This window comes from Plecotus auritus (assembly GCF_963455305.1).
Source record: "Plecotus auritus genome assembly, chromosome: 10".
Classification (NCBI taxonomy): domain Eukaryota; kingdom Metazoa; phylum Chordata; class Mammalia; order Chiroptera; family Vespertilionidae; genus Plecotus; species Plecotus auritus.
The window spans coordinates 35,772,567-35,788,989 of NC_137785.1; the positions used below are offsets into that span (position 1 = coordinate 35,772,567).

At 51.3% G+C, this 16,423-nt stretch overlaps 1 protein-coding gene across 4 annotated transcripts; it reads right to left on the bottom strand.

Moving 5' to 3' along the window:
* Positions 1 to 423: 423 nt before the first annotated feature.
* Positions 424 to 16,185, bottom strand: HNRNPL (heterogeneous nuclear ribonucleoprotein L). Of its 4 annotated transcripts, none has more exons than XM_080644848.1 (13): positions 16,123 to 16,185; positions 11,817 to 11,935; positions 10,971 to 11,208; positions 10,759 to 10,844; positions 9,462 to 9,558; positions 9,305 to 9,377; positions 5,987 to 6,058; positions 5,595 to 5,875; positions 3,770 to 3,891; positions 3,253 to 3,454; positions 2,152 to 2,209; positions 1,956 to 2,051; positions 424 to 780 (listed from the first exon to the last, which is right to left on the bottom strand). In XM_080644848.1, the coding sequence occupies exons 3-13, from the start codon at positions 11,193 to 11,195 to the stop codon at positions 722 to 724; spliced, it is 1,371 nt and encodes a 456-aa protein (XP_080500974.1). In that variant the 5' UTR covers positions 11,196 to 11,208; positions 11,817 to 11,935; positions 16,123 to 16,185; the 3' UTR covers positions 424 to 721. The 4 variants fall into 4 exon arrangements, with proteins under 4 accessions (XP_080500974.1, XP_080500972.1, XP_080500973.1 ...); XM_080644846.1 differs by lacking the exon at positions 16,123 to 16,185 and adding an exon at positions 13,775 to 14,059 and having other exon boundaries at positions 9,462 to 9,556; positions 10,757 to 10,844; XM_080644847.1 differs by having other exon boundaries at positions 5,595 to 6,058; positions 9,462 to 9,556; positions 10,757 to 10,844; positions 16,123 to 16,151.
* Positions 16,186 to 16,423: the final 238 nt, after the last annotated feature.

Consider the following 16,423-nt stretch of genomic DNA (forward strand, 5'->3'; position numbering starts at 1 on the left):
AATAAGGCTGTGATTGGAGGAAGCTTTGACAAGGTATGGGCAGCTACACACCCACACGGCTCCCACCTGCCCTCCTTGACTTCTGTGTATAAGACGCCACTCAATTTTCAGTCTAACGATTTTAGAAGAAAAAAAAAAGTGTCTTATACGCGGAAAAATACTGTACATTTTAAATGACTGTCCTAACTAGAATGAGCTTGCTTAGGCAGAATCCAGGAATTGTGTGCCACCAGGTCTCCCAGCCTTTTCTCAAGACTCCTTAATTGCTAGCATTTTTACTGGTCTACAGCCCTGGCTCACCCTGCTCCTCCCAGGACTGGGCCTGCAGCTCTCCACAGCTTGCAGCTGTGTCCTGTCCTACCTACCCCTCTTCAGACCAAGTGGGAGGGAAGCAGACACAACTCTGAGTCCCAGAAAGCGCTGTTAATTTTCCAAACAATTTTATTGAAATGTGCCAAGAGTACATAGGCAGCACGAATGTATGAACGGGGGAAAAAAAATCACATGTACAATAATTTCTTAAAAGTGAAGGTTAATCTTGGGAGATATCAATTCCCTTCCCCTCCCCTTCCATCGTTTCCATTATGGTTAAGCCTCTAACCTAGCATTTTTAAAAAAAAGAAAAAAGGAATATAGGAACTTTTGCCAAAAAAAAACAAAACAAAACCACAAAGGAAAGAAATTATTTCCTGCTCAGATAGGACTCTTCCTCGGCACCTAATTATGAGGCATGCTGAGCGGTGGAGAAACACAATTTCAGGGTGTAAGGGTACGGACCATCTGCAAAGAAGAAGAGAGGTCTGGCTGAGCCCATCTCTGGAGGTGCCCCTCCTCAACCCTTCCCCCCACCCCACCATTCTCCTCATTTAAACACATCTTTTTCTGTAGTTCAGTTGTGGGGCCTAATGGGTACTGCCCAATGTGAGGCTTAAAAACAAGCCAAAAACACAAAGTATTTCTCTTTCCCTTCCTTCACTACCATGGAGAATTCCATTCCTAGCTCTGTTGCTGCTCAAAGCAATAGGTCTGCCCCCAGGAACTGGGTGGGCAAATTTTACCTGCTGGCTAATATAGCCCCTTTCCCGGATACTAGCTTAGCCAGCCTCTGTGACTGACATGCTGGGCATTACTGATAGCTTCTGACGCAGAGAATGCCAGCTACTTGAAGAACAAGGCCAAGCAACTCTCAGCTGGCAGAGTGGGTGAACAAGCAGCCAGGCTGGCTCTCCCATAGGGAACACCAGGCTGCTCTCCTGGAGATCAGGTCCCACTCATCTGTGTCAGTGACAACGTGAACATTTCTGGGGCTCTATCATGATAGCAAGAAGGACAGCTCTGACCTGAAGCCAGCCAACCCAACCTATCTAATAAAAGAGTAATTTGCAAATTGACTGTCACTCCAACACACAAGATGGCTGCCCCCATGTAGACACAAGATGGCCACCACAAGATGGCCAGCCGGGGAGGGCAGTTGGGAGGGACCAGGCCTGCAGGGGAGGGCATTTTGGGGGGACCCAGGCCAGCAGGGGAGGGCAGTTGGGAGGGACCAGGCCTGCAGGGGAGGGCATTTTGGGGGGACCCAGGCCTGCAGGGGAGGACAGTTAGGGGTGACTGGGCCTGCAGGGGAGGGCAGTTGGGGGGGACCAGGCCTACAGGACAGGGCAGTTAGGGGTGACTGGGCCTGCAGGGGAGGGCAGTTAGGGGCAATTGGGCTGGCAGGGGAGCAGTTAGGCATCAATCAGACTGGCAGGGGAGTGGTTAGGGAATGATCAGGTTGGCAGGCAGAAGCAGTTAGGGGCAATCAGGAAGGCAGGCAGGTGAGCAGTTGTGAGCCAACAGTCCTGGATTGTGAGAGGGATCCCAGATTGGAGAGGGTGCAGGCTGGGCTGAGGGACACAAGTTAGGGCCTCTAGTTAGGTCATAAGGGGGATGGACTGCAGGATACAGATACTCACTTGGGTTTTTCATCTGGTAATGGTTCAGGAAGCCCAAAGTCTCCAGGGCATCACTCTTGGATTCCCATTCCAGCAGCCCAGAGGAGCTGCGTTCACCTGATCAGAAAGCAAAGGTTTTAGGCTGACCCAAGCACAAACTAGGGAGCTGCTCATCTACAACCAAGGAATGAGGGAGAAGACAAGGCAGTTTACTCACTTTTGCCTGAGAATACTTTCACAGAAGATGGCCGCTTCACTCCCAGCTCATCACAAATCTGCAAGACAAAGAATAGATGCAGATGCCCTAGCTCCGTGGTCGGTAAACTTTGGTTCGCGAGCCACATGCGGCTCTTTGGCCCCTTGAATGTGGCTCTTCCACAAAATACCACGGCCTGGGCGAGTCTATTTTGAAGAAGTGGCGTTAGAAGAAGTTTAAAAAATTTGGCTCTCAAAAGAAATTTCAATCATTGTACTGTTGATATTTGGCTCTGTTGACTAATGAGTTTGGCGACCACTGCCCTAGCTGGTTTGGCTCAGTGGATAAGAGTGTCAGCCTGCAGACTGAAGGGTCCCAGGTTCGTTTCCAGTCAAGGGCACATGCGCGGGTTGTGGGCTCAATCCCCAGTAGGGGGCATGCAGGAGGCAGTTGACAAGTGATTCTCTCTCATCATTGATATCGCTCTCCTCCCTTCCTCTCTGAAATCAATAAAAATATACAAGAAAACAAAAACAGAAAATAGATGCAGAAATACAAGGAATGCCACATGGCAGAATTAAGCAGACCCTGCCCTGCATGACCCGGTGCTTGAAATTTTTCTGGGGATGAGTTTCTAAGCTTTCACCACACACTCTATGGTGTTCTATGACTCCCCCCGCTCCCCAATTCTCATCTTCAGCTGCTATTTGAGGAAGTTGGCACTAGGTAAATATTTGATGAAATGAATACAAGGACCAAAGTCCAAATCTCCCAGTCAGACTGCCTGCCCTAGTTCCCCCTCTGAAGTCGCCCTTAACAGGCCCCTCCCTTCAGATGTTATCTAGGAACCTGGGGGCCTGCCTGACAAAGGGGATGTTTTGAGATTGGACTCTGATCACCACTCCAACACACAGAGAGATACTTTCCCAGCAAAAGTATAGCCATCCTAGCTTGCCAAAAATGTTAAGAGCCTGGCATACTTCTCTGTTGCTAGATGTCTGGTGCTGTCCCCAGCACCCAACCCTCATCCTGGCAAAGTAGGAAAATAGGTATTTGTTGAAAGACTAAAATGAATGGCCCACTCAGATGGCTGTGGTGTGGGACCAACTCCATGGCACCCACCTCAAAGAAGTTCTCCTCCGTCACCTCCAGAGGGGCATTGAAGAAGTGCAGCACATTGCTAGGGTGCTGGATGCGGTTCTTGGCTGCCTGCTCCGGAGTGGAGAACCGATTGTTCCTTGATTCACTGAAGTCTTTGTAACTGGAGGACCCATCTTCCAGCCCATATGACTGACCAGGCATGATGGCAGGTTGCTTAGAGACACTAGGGGGAAAGCGGAGCTCTTTGTCAAACCTAATGTCCCCCAAGCCCTCCACTGTGGCCTTGTTCCTGTTTGAGCAAGTGCTGTGTACTCAGGGGGCATTGTGACACAGCTGAGGCGAAGTGCACTTTTCCCCACTGCTTTAGAGAAGCATCTGGAAACACACCCGCCCCACCTCACACTCCTGCCTGAATAAGCACCTTTGTCTCTAGCTGTGCTCCACTGCTGGGCCCTGTGCAGTGGGTGCCCCATTTTCCTTCCCTTTTCTCCCCAGGCCCTTGCCAAAGCATCCTATCCCAAGGAATTTAGGCACCTACCAGACTTTCAGCTTCTGTCCAAACATGAAGTTGTTGTTGAGGTGAGTAATGGCCCGGTCCACAGCATAGCCATCAGCCATCTCCACCATGGCGGCCCCCGGCTTACTTTTCATGAATTTCACCTTAGGGAGAGCAGCCATGGTCATCATCACTGCCCAACAGCCAGGGGCCTCTCTCCTGCCCCTTCCAAGTTAGTTAGAAGTAACTCTTGCTTCCACATCCTGACTTACAAATGGGAATCAAGAGAAACAGAAAAGCATGCGTGGCCCACGGCAAGTGCTCAGCCCAAGGCAGGCAGCAGAGCCTAGACAGTGTAGGGCATGGCCAATAAGTAGATCACTTAATGAAACACAACAGAAAACAGGAGGCATAGTAAAAAACCAAAGCAGCTATTCTCATAAATGTTTAATAAAACAGACACATTTATCTAGATCAGGGGTGGGCAAACTTTTTGACTCGAGGGCCACAATGGGTTCTTAAACTGGACCGGAGGGCCGGAACAAAAGCATGGATGGAGTGTTTGTGTGAACTAATATAAATTCAAAGTAAAGGAGCGGAGGGGAAAGCAAGAGAACCCTCTGCTCTTGGCTCCGCGGGCCGGATTAGAATAGCCGAATGGGCCGGATCCGGCCCGCGGGCTGTAGTTTGCCCACGGCTGGTCTAGATACTGGGTCCTGATGTAAAATATTTCTTTATGAGTGTTATAGTAAAAACACACTGAAAAACAGTAGTGTCAACTCTGAAGCCAGGCTCTCTAGCTCGAGTCCTGCTTCCACAAAAAGGTCTGTTAACCTAGGCACGTTATTCTCATTCCTTCTCTTCATTCCCCCCACTTACCTCATTAAAGATGCTTGTGAAGTTAAACAAATTACAACACGTAAAGCACTTTTAAAAGTGCCTCATATAGCCCTAACCCGTTTGGCTCAGTGGACAGGGTGTCAGCCTGCGGACTCAGGGGTCCTGGGTTCGATTCCGGTCAAGGGCATGTACCTTGGTTGCGGGCACATCCCCGGTGGGGGGTGTGCAGGAGGCAGCTGATGTTTCTCTCTCATCAATGTTTCTAACTCCCTCTCCCTTCCTCTCTGTAAAAAATCAATAAAATATGTATTTTTTTAAAAAATGCCTCATATAGGAAAAATTTAACACGTATGAACTAGTACTGTTTTTAATGGGTCAAGAGAGGCTACAAACTCAAAAAGTTTCAGATGGGTTCGACAGAAGCAATAAACAATCTGATCTGGGACAGACACCTACCTATCAGTCTCAGTTAACTATCCCACGTCAGAAAACCCAGTGTTGGCAGATTATCTGGAGAAAACACTCATACAATGGGTAGCCCTGGCCGGGCAGCTCAGCTGGTTAGAGCATCATCCCAATACACTTAGATTGCAGGTTTGATCTTCAGTCAGGGCACATATAAGAATCAACCAATGAATGCATAAACAAGTGGAACAAATCGATGTTTCCCTCGCTCTCTCTCTAAAACCAGTAAATTTTAAAAAAACTTAAAAAAATAACCACAATGGATAAATTTCACATATCACAATATTCAAGTAATGTTAAATATTAGCACTTTTATGTGTTAGTCCCAGTATTAACACTGAAATTTCAAAAACGGACAAAATACCCATACACAGTGAGGACTGAACAAACCCTGTTGTAGCAGGTCACCCAATTAAGCAAGTTATCCTGAGTCAACTTGCTCTTACCCAAGCAAGCTATGGCTCTCTCTCTCTCTTCACTGACTGGGCAAACCATGAGGTTCAGGGCCTCCCTGGGACCTGCCAGGTCTACAAGGAAACCAGTGAACTTTGCAGAAACTCACCTTCTCCACATTGCCGTACAAGCAGAAGACATTGAAGACTCGGTCACAGTTCATCTTAGACTGATCCAAGCCATAGACCATGAGCACAGGGCTTTCGGCGTGAGGGCCGTACTCGGGTGGTGGGGGAGGGGGTGGGGGGTGCCCATATTGGGGACCGTAGCGACTTGGGCCCCGGCGGTGACCCCCCACTGGTGGGCCCATCCTTCTCCCTTCGTAGTGAGGTGGGGGGGGACCGTAGCCCTCATCATGGTAATGGCTGTGGTACCCACCGTGGGGCCCTCCTGGGGGGTGGGAAGGAAAGAGAGGGAGGGCGGGTGAGAATTTGCGTGGCGGGCGTCGGGCAGGGGCACATGAGCCACGGGAGTCCACGGAGGGGAACCCCCTGCCCTCACCATATTCTGCGGGGTGATCTCCCAGGAGAGGGGGCTGCCTCTGGCGTTTGTTAGGGTTGCTGCCAGGGTCACCTGTGGACAGAGAAATCAGTTAGAGCCTAGTTCAATAAGAGGGGTGGCTCTTTCCCTTCTCACTTAAGGCTAGGCTCCAAGTCCCTTAGCTCCTACAAGCTTGGCTGCAAACCCTCCGTATCTCACAAGGGCTGCTGGAGCCTCCCTCCTTTGGCCTGCTTGAGGGTGGGCATGAAGCCCAAGGCTGGAACCCACTTTGCCTCCTTAGCCCATACCAACTAGGCTTTCCTTTCTCTTTGAAGGATGAGGCCAGGTTCTGGGCGCTCTGGCATCTGCTCTGGTCCTGGTGGGAAAAAGACCAGTTCTTGGGTTCTCTGGGGAACTTGCAGCTACTATGGAAGCTAATAGGTCATGGGGCCAAGAAGAGCTTTCTAAAATATCTCCCAATGAAGGGAATGGTTAAGAGCAGGAAAATAACCCAGGAAGGGCAGAAAGAAGATACCAACCCCAATACCCCATGATTTTAGGAGCTCTAGACCCCACTCTCTAGGCCCCTTCTTTCTCAATGCCGGTCCCAGTCACCCTCCCACCTAGTCACATACAACCAGAGGAGGGACTGGAGGAAAGGACAAGCAGCAAGTCAGAATCAGTTCATATGAGCAATTGTGTACAAGGCATCAACATTCTCAGACCCAGACAATGGCGCAGATCCATCCCTGACCCCAGATGTAGTTCATTAATTGCTACCATTAATTTAGTGCTTGAGTGGCAGACACTGTGCTAAGCACTTTACAAACATCACAGCTTCTTAAATTCCTCACAACAACCCTATGAGGTAGGTTCTATTTTAATCCCATTTTACAGATAAGGATTAACTTTGAACTGAGCAGTTAAGACATTTTGGCCCTAGGTCACAAAGCAAGTTAGTGGCTGAGCCGGGATTTGAACCCAGATCTGGCTGACTCCAAAACCCAGGGCTCAAAACCACTGCCCTTTCCTACCACCCGGCCTTCATTTTGTTTTCAACAGTCATTACAAAGATGGAATAGAACTACTTACAGCAGAAGTACAGAGTACAATGTCCATTTGTCACAAAAAACAAATCTGTATTTTCTCTTACCATTGGACGCTTCAACAGTGAGTTAGCACAGTTCTGAAAGATGGCGTCCCATCAAACATACACTGCGACCCTGCATCACATGGTTTTACAGTCATAAATACAAGTTACAGTATACATCCGCTACAACTTTTTTAATTGTTTAACAGTCAATGTTTTAAATCAAAAGTGGCTCACAGATGTTCTGTCCTCGGAAGATATCAGAAAAGTGGAAAATAAAGGTGTATGAAGTGGGTAGTGTCCCTCCATGTTGTCACCTCCTCACATTGTGTGCTGCAGTGCGGTGCTTCTGGCTGTGTAGCGCTCCATGTGCGTGTCTCCTGGTTATGAAGTGTGCCAGTGGCCCCACTATGCCCGAACTTTTGGCCTTGGGAGCACGCCCGATTACCCGCCAGCAGGTAACTGTGTACCTCTGAGCTGTTTGGCTGTCTGTTTTTAGGTCTGTTTTGCTTTTATTTTTTTGTTGTTGTGGTTAAATTTTTTTTTTTTTTTTGGTTTCTGATCTCCAGTTGGTGCAGATTATGTTGGCAGCTGTTGACTGCAGAAAAAGAAAAAAAAAATCGAAACAAAAAAAGAAGGCCCTCCCCAAACCAAAGGACTTAAAAAACAAAACAAAACCCGTATGGCGAGGAATGGAGAGAGGATCTTATTGTCTTGGAGGCCCATGGAATCTACTTCAGTCTGTGAAACGTTCTCCGAAAAGAGCGCCGTTGGCTGGCTGAGAGCTCTGTTCTCTGTGTTTCCTACTTCTGTGTACATTCTCTGGTTCGAGTTTGCTTGGATTTTGGCCTTTTTTTAATGTTTAATAAAAAAGCAGTGTCTGCTGCCATGTTGCGTCTCTTTCTCTCTGTCTCTGTCTGCCTCTGTGCTTGTAGCTGTTCCTTGGAGCGCGGTGTGGTGTTCTTGATGTAGTGAGCTCAAGTCTGCGGCTGTTTCTGGGGACGTGGTGGAGGCTGCATGTTGTTTTCTCCAGGAAGAGCTAGTGGTTTCTACCCTGTGTGTTGGTGAGCAATGTGCAGAGGCAGAGCCGCTGAAGTATGGTTCCCGAGGGGATGGCGAAGCACCGCCCTCACTCCAGGTTACCTCATCAGCTCTCGTTTTTGACCCCCAGCCTTGGGACAGCCAAAACTGAGAGGCATCAAAACCAATGCACAGCCAGCCCCTGCCACTAGCCCCTGCTGGTCTGCACATCTTCTACTTATGTTCCTTGGAGAAGAAATGGTTGGTTGCCATGTTTCTGTTAGCAGTCATGTAATGCCATTGCCTGCTCTGGTACATTCACTCGGTCACCAATTTGTCTCTGACCTCTGGAGGGAGCTGCCAGGCCCACAGCACCCATTGTGAAGGTCCTGGGGAAGAGTCTAGCCCACGCTACCCACTGCTTCCCAGCTTCAATGATCAGCAAGACAGGCCTGGCTAGTAATGGGGGCACCTGGCCTCCCAGGGCCTGTGAGATGTCAGCAACCAGCCTCCTCCCTCAGCCCATGGCCTAGTCCAATGTATCAGACCAAGACAGACACAGAGATGGACGGTCTTGTTGAGGCGGTGCTGCTGCTTTTCAAAGGCAATCCTCCATCTCTCCCTCCTATCCAAGGCAAACCATTCTTGACAGATTCTAGGAAGGGAATGTCCATTTGGGCACCCTGCAGAGAAGTTGAGTCCCCTCTACAAGTAAGGTAAGGCATGCCCACTCTGCTTCAATCCAGGGCCTCACTTCTACAAGGTCAACTTGCTCAAAGGCTCTGCTGCAAGGGCCCAGGAGCCTTCATCACCTCCCCAATCTGCCATCCCCTCCCCCTCCACGCCAAGAAGACCCTCTCAATAGTGGAGAGCAAGGACCATTCCTGACCCATGAGAGTGAAGTCAGTGACCCTAAATAAATTCCTAGAAGGGAAGCAGCAGAATCCACTTGGGAGCTGCTACTGGTTTCTAAAGCCATCACCATGACGTGAGGCCCTGTTCCCCACCCAATCCAAGCCTCTACCTGATTCTGCACCCTCAGCTCCATCAAAGGGCCCCAAGTAGCAGCTAGAATTCAGAGAGCCCTCATTCACCCTCTCCCACTAAAGCCCTCCCACGTCCATAGGGAGCCCAATGGCATTACATAACCCTGAACCCAGGTCTATGAAGTGCACTCGTCAAATGAAGGCAAGGGGGTGTGTTTAGAACAAAGCGGCCATCAGGATTACCTTGTCCACTGAGGTTGGGGTTTGTATAGTCCCAAGTATCTTGATCATTCTTGAACACATTCAAGCGTGTAGGCTGTAGGAACAAGAAAAAGTTTAGTATCAGCCAGGCCCCAGCTCACCTGGAAGCTGACAAGCAGCAGTCACTTCCCAGACTTACCTTCGCATATTCGATCTTCAGAGTGCAACAGCCAGAGTATATATCAGCCCCATTGAGTGAGGCCTTGGCCCGCTGGGCACTCTGCACAGAATCAAATGTAAGTTAAGTTAAGGAAAGCCCCATCATAGCTCTTTGGGAGGCTTCAAACTGTCCCAGAGATGGAGGACAAGGTAGCACCCAGACTGCTTCATGGGTGTTCTAGGATCTGTTCACTGCCACAACCACTTGCATGGAGACGGGCTGGCCTGCTACCCTGAGTGAATAGTCACTGGCAAAGTTTCTTCACGATCTGCACTCCCACTCCACCAGCCCAGAGGTGACAACAACCTCCTGTCACCACTCCAGGCCAAGCACAATCTCTCCCTTGTGCTTTGACGAAGCCTGAACAATCTGAAAAATACCAATCAGATAATGTTCCTGCTCTGAAAGTCCATCAGTGGCTTTCTACTGCATCCTGACCCAAGCTTTACCACTATTGAAAATGCCCTAACTTCTAATGCCCATAGAGAACCCCTCCCCTAGGTCTGCTACTCTTCAGTTGTCGGGTCATTTGCTTTCTCCAACACTAAGCTTCTGACCACCTTGAGGATCTTTTTTTTTTTTTTTAAATCCTCACTTAAGGATGTGTTTTAACATTTTAATTGGGGTGACATTGGTCAACATGATCACATAGATTTCTGTATACTACATCATGGTCCCACCACTCAGTCAAATTTCCTGTCACCTTATATTAGGGTCCCCTTCTCCCTCCTCCCCCTTGTGTGTATATTGTTGTTGTTTTAATTTTAGGGGGAGAGGAGAGGAGATTGGAGGGTCAGAGGGCAGAGGAACAGCAATGTGAGCATTGTTTAGCTGCTTTCCATTCATTCCCCCACTGGGGATGGAACTCACAACCTAGACAGGTGGCCTGATTGGGAATCGAACCAGCAACAATACTCCAACCCACTGAGCCATCAGGCCAGGGTCCACCTGAGGATCTTTGATAAAGCTGGTACTTCCACCTTGAATTGAATACCAGCTCCTACTTCTTCATGGAAATAAAATACCACCTCCTCAAAGAACTTTCCACATCCCCTTGTATCTCATAGCACTTTACATTCTGCACTTTTATACATCTGATTATTTATTGACATCTAATTATTTATTAATAGCCCCTCCCATCAGACTGCAGGCTTTATGAAAACATCTGACACATGGCAGGCATTCAGTAGATACACACTGGTTAAAAATGTGTATGGCACCCTGCCCAGCTCTAAGCCCCCAACCCAAGGAACGCCTATTCCCTAGCAAAGGATATTCCACCATGGCTTGGACTCCATTCTTCCGGAAAATGACAATTCTCTGGACAGGGCCACAAGGGTTACAAATAGTGTAAAGAACATCCTGTAAAAGCAAAGATGAGCAAAATGAAGGGCACTGGCAGGTCAGTCTGGCTTGGGAACAGAGAGAAAAGGAAAAAGGAAGATCTCACAGAGGAGCATAAAGGAATGGATGTCCACTGGCACACACCGTGGTAATGGAATAGATGGGGTTCAGAATGGTAAAGAGAAGCACACTGTTGACACTTCGGGAGTCATCCGAGTCTCCTGGGCGAGAGATCTTCTGGCTGGTGGAGTAATTTACAAAGGCTGGGTGACCAGCAATGTAGATTTGGTTGTCGGCCGCATAGTTCACAGCGTTGCAAGCCCCCAACACATCTTCAAACTCCACCAAGGCTTGTCTCTTTTTAGGCATTACCACCACATAGCTGGCAAGAGAAAACACAGGTTTCAAATTCTCAGGATGAGACAAGAACAAGAGAATGGCGTTCAAATTCCTGTGAACTGACTCCTCCCTGCCCTCCAAATCCTGTGCTCCCTGTCATGGTTTCCTGACTGTAACACCTCTTGTCATAAGTGGCAGGACAGACAAAAGAGGTGTAGCTTTGGCATTACCTCCTCTGGGAAGCTTTCCTTCCTGACCCCTCCTCATCTGACTCAGTCAAATATCTCCCAGACTCCTGAGCTTCCCCATCATAGTGCTGATCACTGTGTGGGCAACTATCTAAGAGGAGTCCAGGACAGTTTTGTTCAATGCTCTATTCCCACATTTACTGACCATGTACCACATACTCAGTAATAAATACTTGATGAATAAGAAAATGCTAATTAGAAGCTACAAAGTGGAGAAAAAAGAGCACGAACTTGCCATAACCTGACCCAAAGCACAAGAGCCAACCCCAAGAGCCGAGGAGTCCCAGGACCTAGCCAAGGGACTGGACCAAACTGGCCAAGTCACTTCCAACCAGGAACCAGTGCCACATAGGACACCAAAGACTTCTCTGTATACTTAACCCATGGCCTCTGAATGGAGTACCTGATGGGTCCAAACTCCTGCAAGGCCTCCACAAGGTCAGCTTCCACCACACCGTCAATCAGGCCCCTGATGTGGACAACTGGGGAGGCAGGGGTTTTGTGTGGGTCATCGTAGTTCTCCTGAGAAAAGAAGCAAAAGCAAGACTTTATTTCCTGCCGTACAAGATAATGGCTCACTAGCAGAAGCTAGTGCCAACCCCATTGTTGAGGATTCAGTCAGATAAGACAGCGGAGTGTCACCCAGGAAAGACACACAGGTCAGACAACAAGGGACAGCAATTTAAACCAATCACCCCAAAAGGATTCTGGGCCAACAGAGCAAAGGCCCTCAGTGCGTGGCCACTTATCTAAAGCCTCTTGCTGTAGCTTCTGAGGAAAGCAAAATGAAGGACCAGGCAGATGGCTTATCTAACATTCCTTCCAGAACCTGTCTCTTCCCAGTGGTCAAAAAAAATGGGGAAAAGGCATGGCTTGGAAAGTGGACACCACTGGCAGGAAAGGCTCACACAATTAATTCTCTGCTGCAGTCTGAATCAGGCAATCTCTGCATTTGCCCAACTTCTTTGCCCTGTCCCCACTAGAGCAAGCTGCAACCATCGTCCAGCCAAGCATCACTGTTCCCACTTCATCCCCAGGTCCAGTCAGGATAAAAGAGCATGTGCCTCAGAAGCTGTGGCAGCCAGGCCAGTCTTGACAAGATTTAGTTTTAATCACTTTCCCACCAAAATTCTCTCTGCATTGGGAAACACGACCTATGCCAGACTATAGAATAAGAGTCATGTCTTTAAGAAGAGAAACTTCCAGACAGAAGCCTTGGAGAACCAGGAGGAAAGTAACTTTCTTCACCTCTGGTGGGCTCTAGGCCTAGCCTCCTGCCTGAGAACCACCAGGCAGAACTGGATTCTATTTCAGGAATGAACCAAACAGGAGGCAGGTTACCAGGTTCAGCCGTTTGGAGTTCCACAGTCCTAAATTCTAAACCCAGTCCCTTCCCTCACTTGTTATATGAATTTACCTCATCTATGCAAGTCAAAAATAGTAAATCACCCCCTATCTCATAAAGAAGTGTTGGAAATTCAATTGAGATACCTTTAAAATGTGTGGAACAAGGTCTGGCACAGATTAAAATGCTAATAAATCATAGTACAGATGGCAGCTGAGTCCTGAAAAAAACCTGCAAATGGCTGATGAACTTGGAGGGAGGAGGGAATGGGCTCTAAGCCAGAGGAACAACTGGTGGTCTATTCAGAGGAGACTAAAGAGGCTGAATCCTTTCCAAAATGCCCAACTGCAGGGAACATTTTGGTTCATCAACCCCTCTGCGCATCCAGTTAACCCCTGGAAATTATTAGCAAACTCGTGATGGCTCCAAAACTTGGCTCAACTCCCGAACAGCTAAAAAGACCTTTCACAAGGCCTTTCTTCCGGTTTTCAGTGCCCACAAAATAGGGGACATAATCTGTTCTAGGGGAATTGTCCTCAAATCGACTTCCGCTTCAAGACAAACCACAGAGCTATAAAGATTAAATAGTGACCGGACATAATTCCTCTCAGGAGCGGCCAAGGCCACCGCCCACCCGTTCCCGCTCACGCAGTGGCCCCCCCACCTCCAACAGCCCACGAGGCCCATGCGGGAGAAGTGCGCCTGCGCATCGGGCCAGGGAAGAAAATGAGGAAAAAGGCGTCCGGCCGCGTGCCCGCCCCAACCCACACCAGCCCGCGGCGCCTGCGCACTGCACCACCCGCAGCGCGAGCTCCCCACTCTAAACAGCGCCCACACGCAAGCGCCTGTCCTCGCGCAAACCCCGCCGTTTGCCCAACGCCTGCTCCTCCCCCACTCCGTCAACGGCGCGAGGGCAGGGGCGCCTGCGCAGAAGCCCCCTTCCCAAGAAATACCCTCAAAGTGGGAAATTTTCCCTCCCTCCCAGGCCACACCCGAGATTAGAGCCTTGGCCTCACCCCGCCGCCGCCGCCCGCCGCCCCGGCTCCTCCACCACCGCCGCCACCGCCTCCGTGCTGGTCGCCGGCGTTGTCAGTCTTGAGCCGCTTCGGGGCCCGGCCGCCCTCACTGCCGCCGCCGTAATAGCGGCCTCCGCCGCCTCCGCCTCCCGCCGCCGCCATCTTCACCATCGCTCCCGGTCGCCTCCGCTGCTCCTCCGGCTGCTGCCTCTGCTCCAGCCGCCGACGCCGCTTCTCCGCCCGGGGCAGCAGCCTCCGCGACATGGCGGCGCAGAACCCGCCTCCCCCCGCCTCTCATTGGGGGAGGGACACGCCCGTCACCCTCCGCCCCCACCCGATAGGGGGAGCCACTGTTCCCGCTGAGGGGGGAGGAAGCCTCCGCATACCTTGAGTCCCTATTGGACAAAGCCTACTCCGTTCTGCAGGAGGGCCCGCCCTCATTTGTTTGGGACACTCATTATAGGCGAGCGCTCTCTGCCAGTCTTTTCACTGACCGGCTGCTCCAATTTGATAGGTCAGAGTTCTGGCGCCGCTTCCTCACGCTCCTGAGAATCCCCACCTCCTTCCCACTTTCATTGGCCTTTTGCTAATCCATCAAACCGGAAGCCCTTAGTCTTCCAGTCACAACGACTACCTTCCCGCGCCACTCGGCAAAGACAAGGAAGTACCTCCCTTTTGCCTCTCCAGTGGTTACCGCAGATGCCCATCTTCTGTGTCTCCACACTAGGCGGTAGGACCATTGGTGGTCTCCCATTGGGTGGAAAAAGAGAGCCCACCCGGTAGGCGCTCTTAGGCACAGTCCAGGAACTGATCGGAGATGCGAACGCATGCGCGAATACGCTTTTCGGGCGCCTAGGGAGACAAGGCGACCTCGAAAGGAGCGAAGGCCTGGAGTACCCAGAGTATTGAGTGACTGCTGCGTGCCACGCCGTAAGGCCAGGCCAGACCGAGGGGCAACTGCCAGTGCAGTTCTGTCCCAGTCACTATTCCTATTCCTCTCCGCCTTAAACCTTCACAATGCCGGAGGGATTTTTTAACTCAAATTTGTCCTTTTCTGGCAATATAAAACCTTTCGGATCCTGTCCAGTTCGCTGGTGTCATTTCACCACTCCATTCAACCAGTGACTCCTTTCAGTTTGGAAGCACCTGCCGTGCACCTCTAGATCTTTGCTGGAGCAGCCCCTTCCACCTGGAACACTCCCCTTCCTGGTTGAGCTAAGGAGTAATCCCTTGTCCGTGCGGTCTCAGTTAACTGAAAAGCTTTCCTCGCCCCTACCAGTCCAGGACTCTGGAGTATCCCTCATGATAACCCGTGGTCCCCCGGCCAATGGTTCTCACGGGACTGCCATGACCCCTCTAGGTCCTCATGGTCAGGTGACTGTCTCTTCCATTAGCACGGAAGTCGTGTATGGGCGAGGCAGCGGTGGTCCCTGCCTCAGCCTTAGTGGGGCTGATCCGCCTACAGCACCCGGCACAGTGCTACCGCTCTGCAAACGGGAGTCATTATAATATGCGAGTCAAAGCCGGCGAGCCTGCCTTCCTCCGGGACCAGGAAAGCTAGGCCCAACGACGCGGGGGCCGGCGGCTGACACAGGATCCCCCTAAGTCCTCTAAGGTCGGGGGGATGCCTGCTAGGCGAAAGCGGGGAGGGGCTTAGAAAACGATAGAGTCACGGAAAATGCGGCGGGGGGGCGGGTACCACCAAATACTCTCCGGAACCTCTCCGCCCAAGTGAAAGGGGGGTTCCCGAAACAGGTGTCCTCGTGGAAACTAAGTTTGAAATGGGGTCATTGGCATTGAGAGCGTGGGGCAGGCCTGGTGGGTCTGCCGGTTTGGTGAGATAAAGTTGGGGGTGCGCTTTTGGGGATCTAAACCAACTCCTAGTCACACTGAGAAGATCCAAAAAGGCCCGCAGAACCGAGGTGAGGGGCGGTGCCGCGTCTTCAACACGTGACCCTGGCGACCGGGTGGAGGCGGGGCTGGCCCCACAGAAGGGCGGGGTCGCGAGGTCGGACGTCAGAGGAAAGCGGTGGGGGGAGGGGGAGAGAGGGGCCCCACCCCGCGCCGCCCCGCCCCCGCGCCGAGCCTGGACACCCCTCGCGCCGGCGCTGGCGGACCGGACGCGTCGGGACCGGACGCGTCGGAACCGTCCTCTGCGCGGCCGTTCCCAGCCGCTCGCCTGCCCGCGCGCGCGTCCACGGCAGGCGACCGGGAAGCCGCGGTAGTTGCGTCCCGGTGCTCCTGACCTCCGCCCCACCCCCTTGCGTTCCGGCGGCGGCTACTGGCGGCAGGTGGCACCTCCCACCCGCCCCCGCACCCCTCCTGGGCCCCTCGTCCCTAGCCCCTACCAGCTCGGCGGCGAGCCCGGCCGGCCGTCCGGAATCGAAAAGAGCAGACGCTGGGAAGTTTTGGGAGAGGGAGGGACGGGCCTTAAAGGGACCACGACCTCTTTTCAGCCTGGGGGGTAAATGGGAGTGGGGGGGCTGGATGGGGCCAGACCGAGAGTTGCTCCGCGGTTGAATGAAGAAAACGCACAAGAAGTCTGTAGGGCCGCTGCGTTCGGGTTCCGCGTCCCTTTTCCCCAAATACTCCCCAAATCCTTAATTCCTCCTTCCCCTCACAGAAAGTCGCGCAGTTGTTTGGGAATCA

Excerpts from the sequence above, each read along its gene's own strand:
- HNRNPL (XM_080644845.1), bottom strand. The coding sequence starts at position 14,038 with ATGTCGCGGAGGCTGCTGCCCCGGGCGGAGAAGCGGCGTCGGCGGCTG. Across the intron at positions 9,557-10,756 it reads AGTCCAAGCCATGGTGGAAT|TTGATTCTGTGCAGAGTGCC; the intron begins ATCCTTTGCTAG and ends CTTAACTTACAT. Across the intron at positions 2,210-3,252 it reads CGGAGGAGAACTTCTTTGAG|ATTTGTGATGAGCTGGGAGT; the intron begins GTGGGTGCCATG and ends TTTGTCTTGCAG.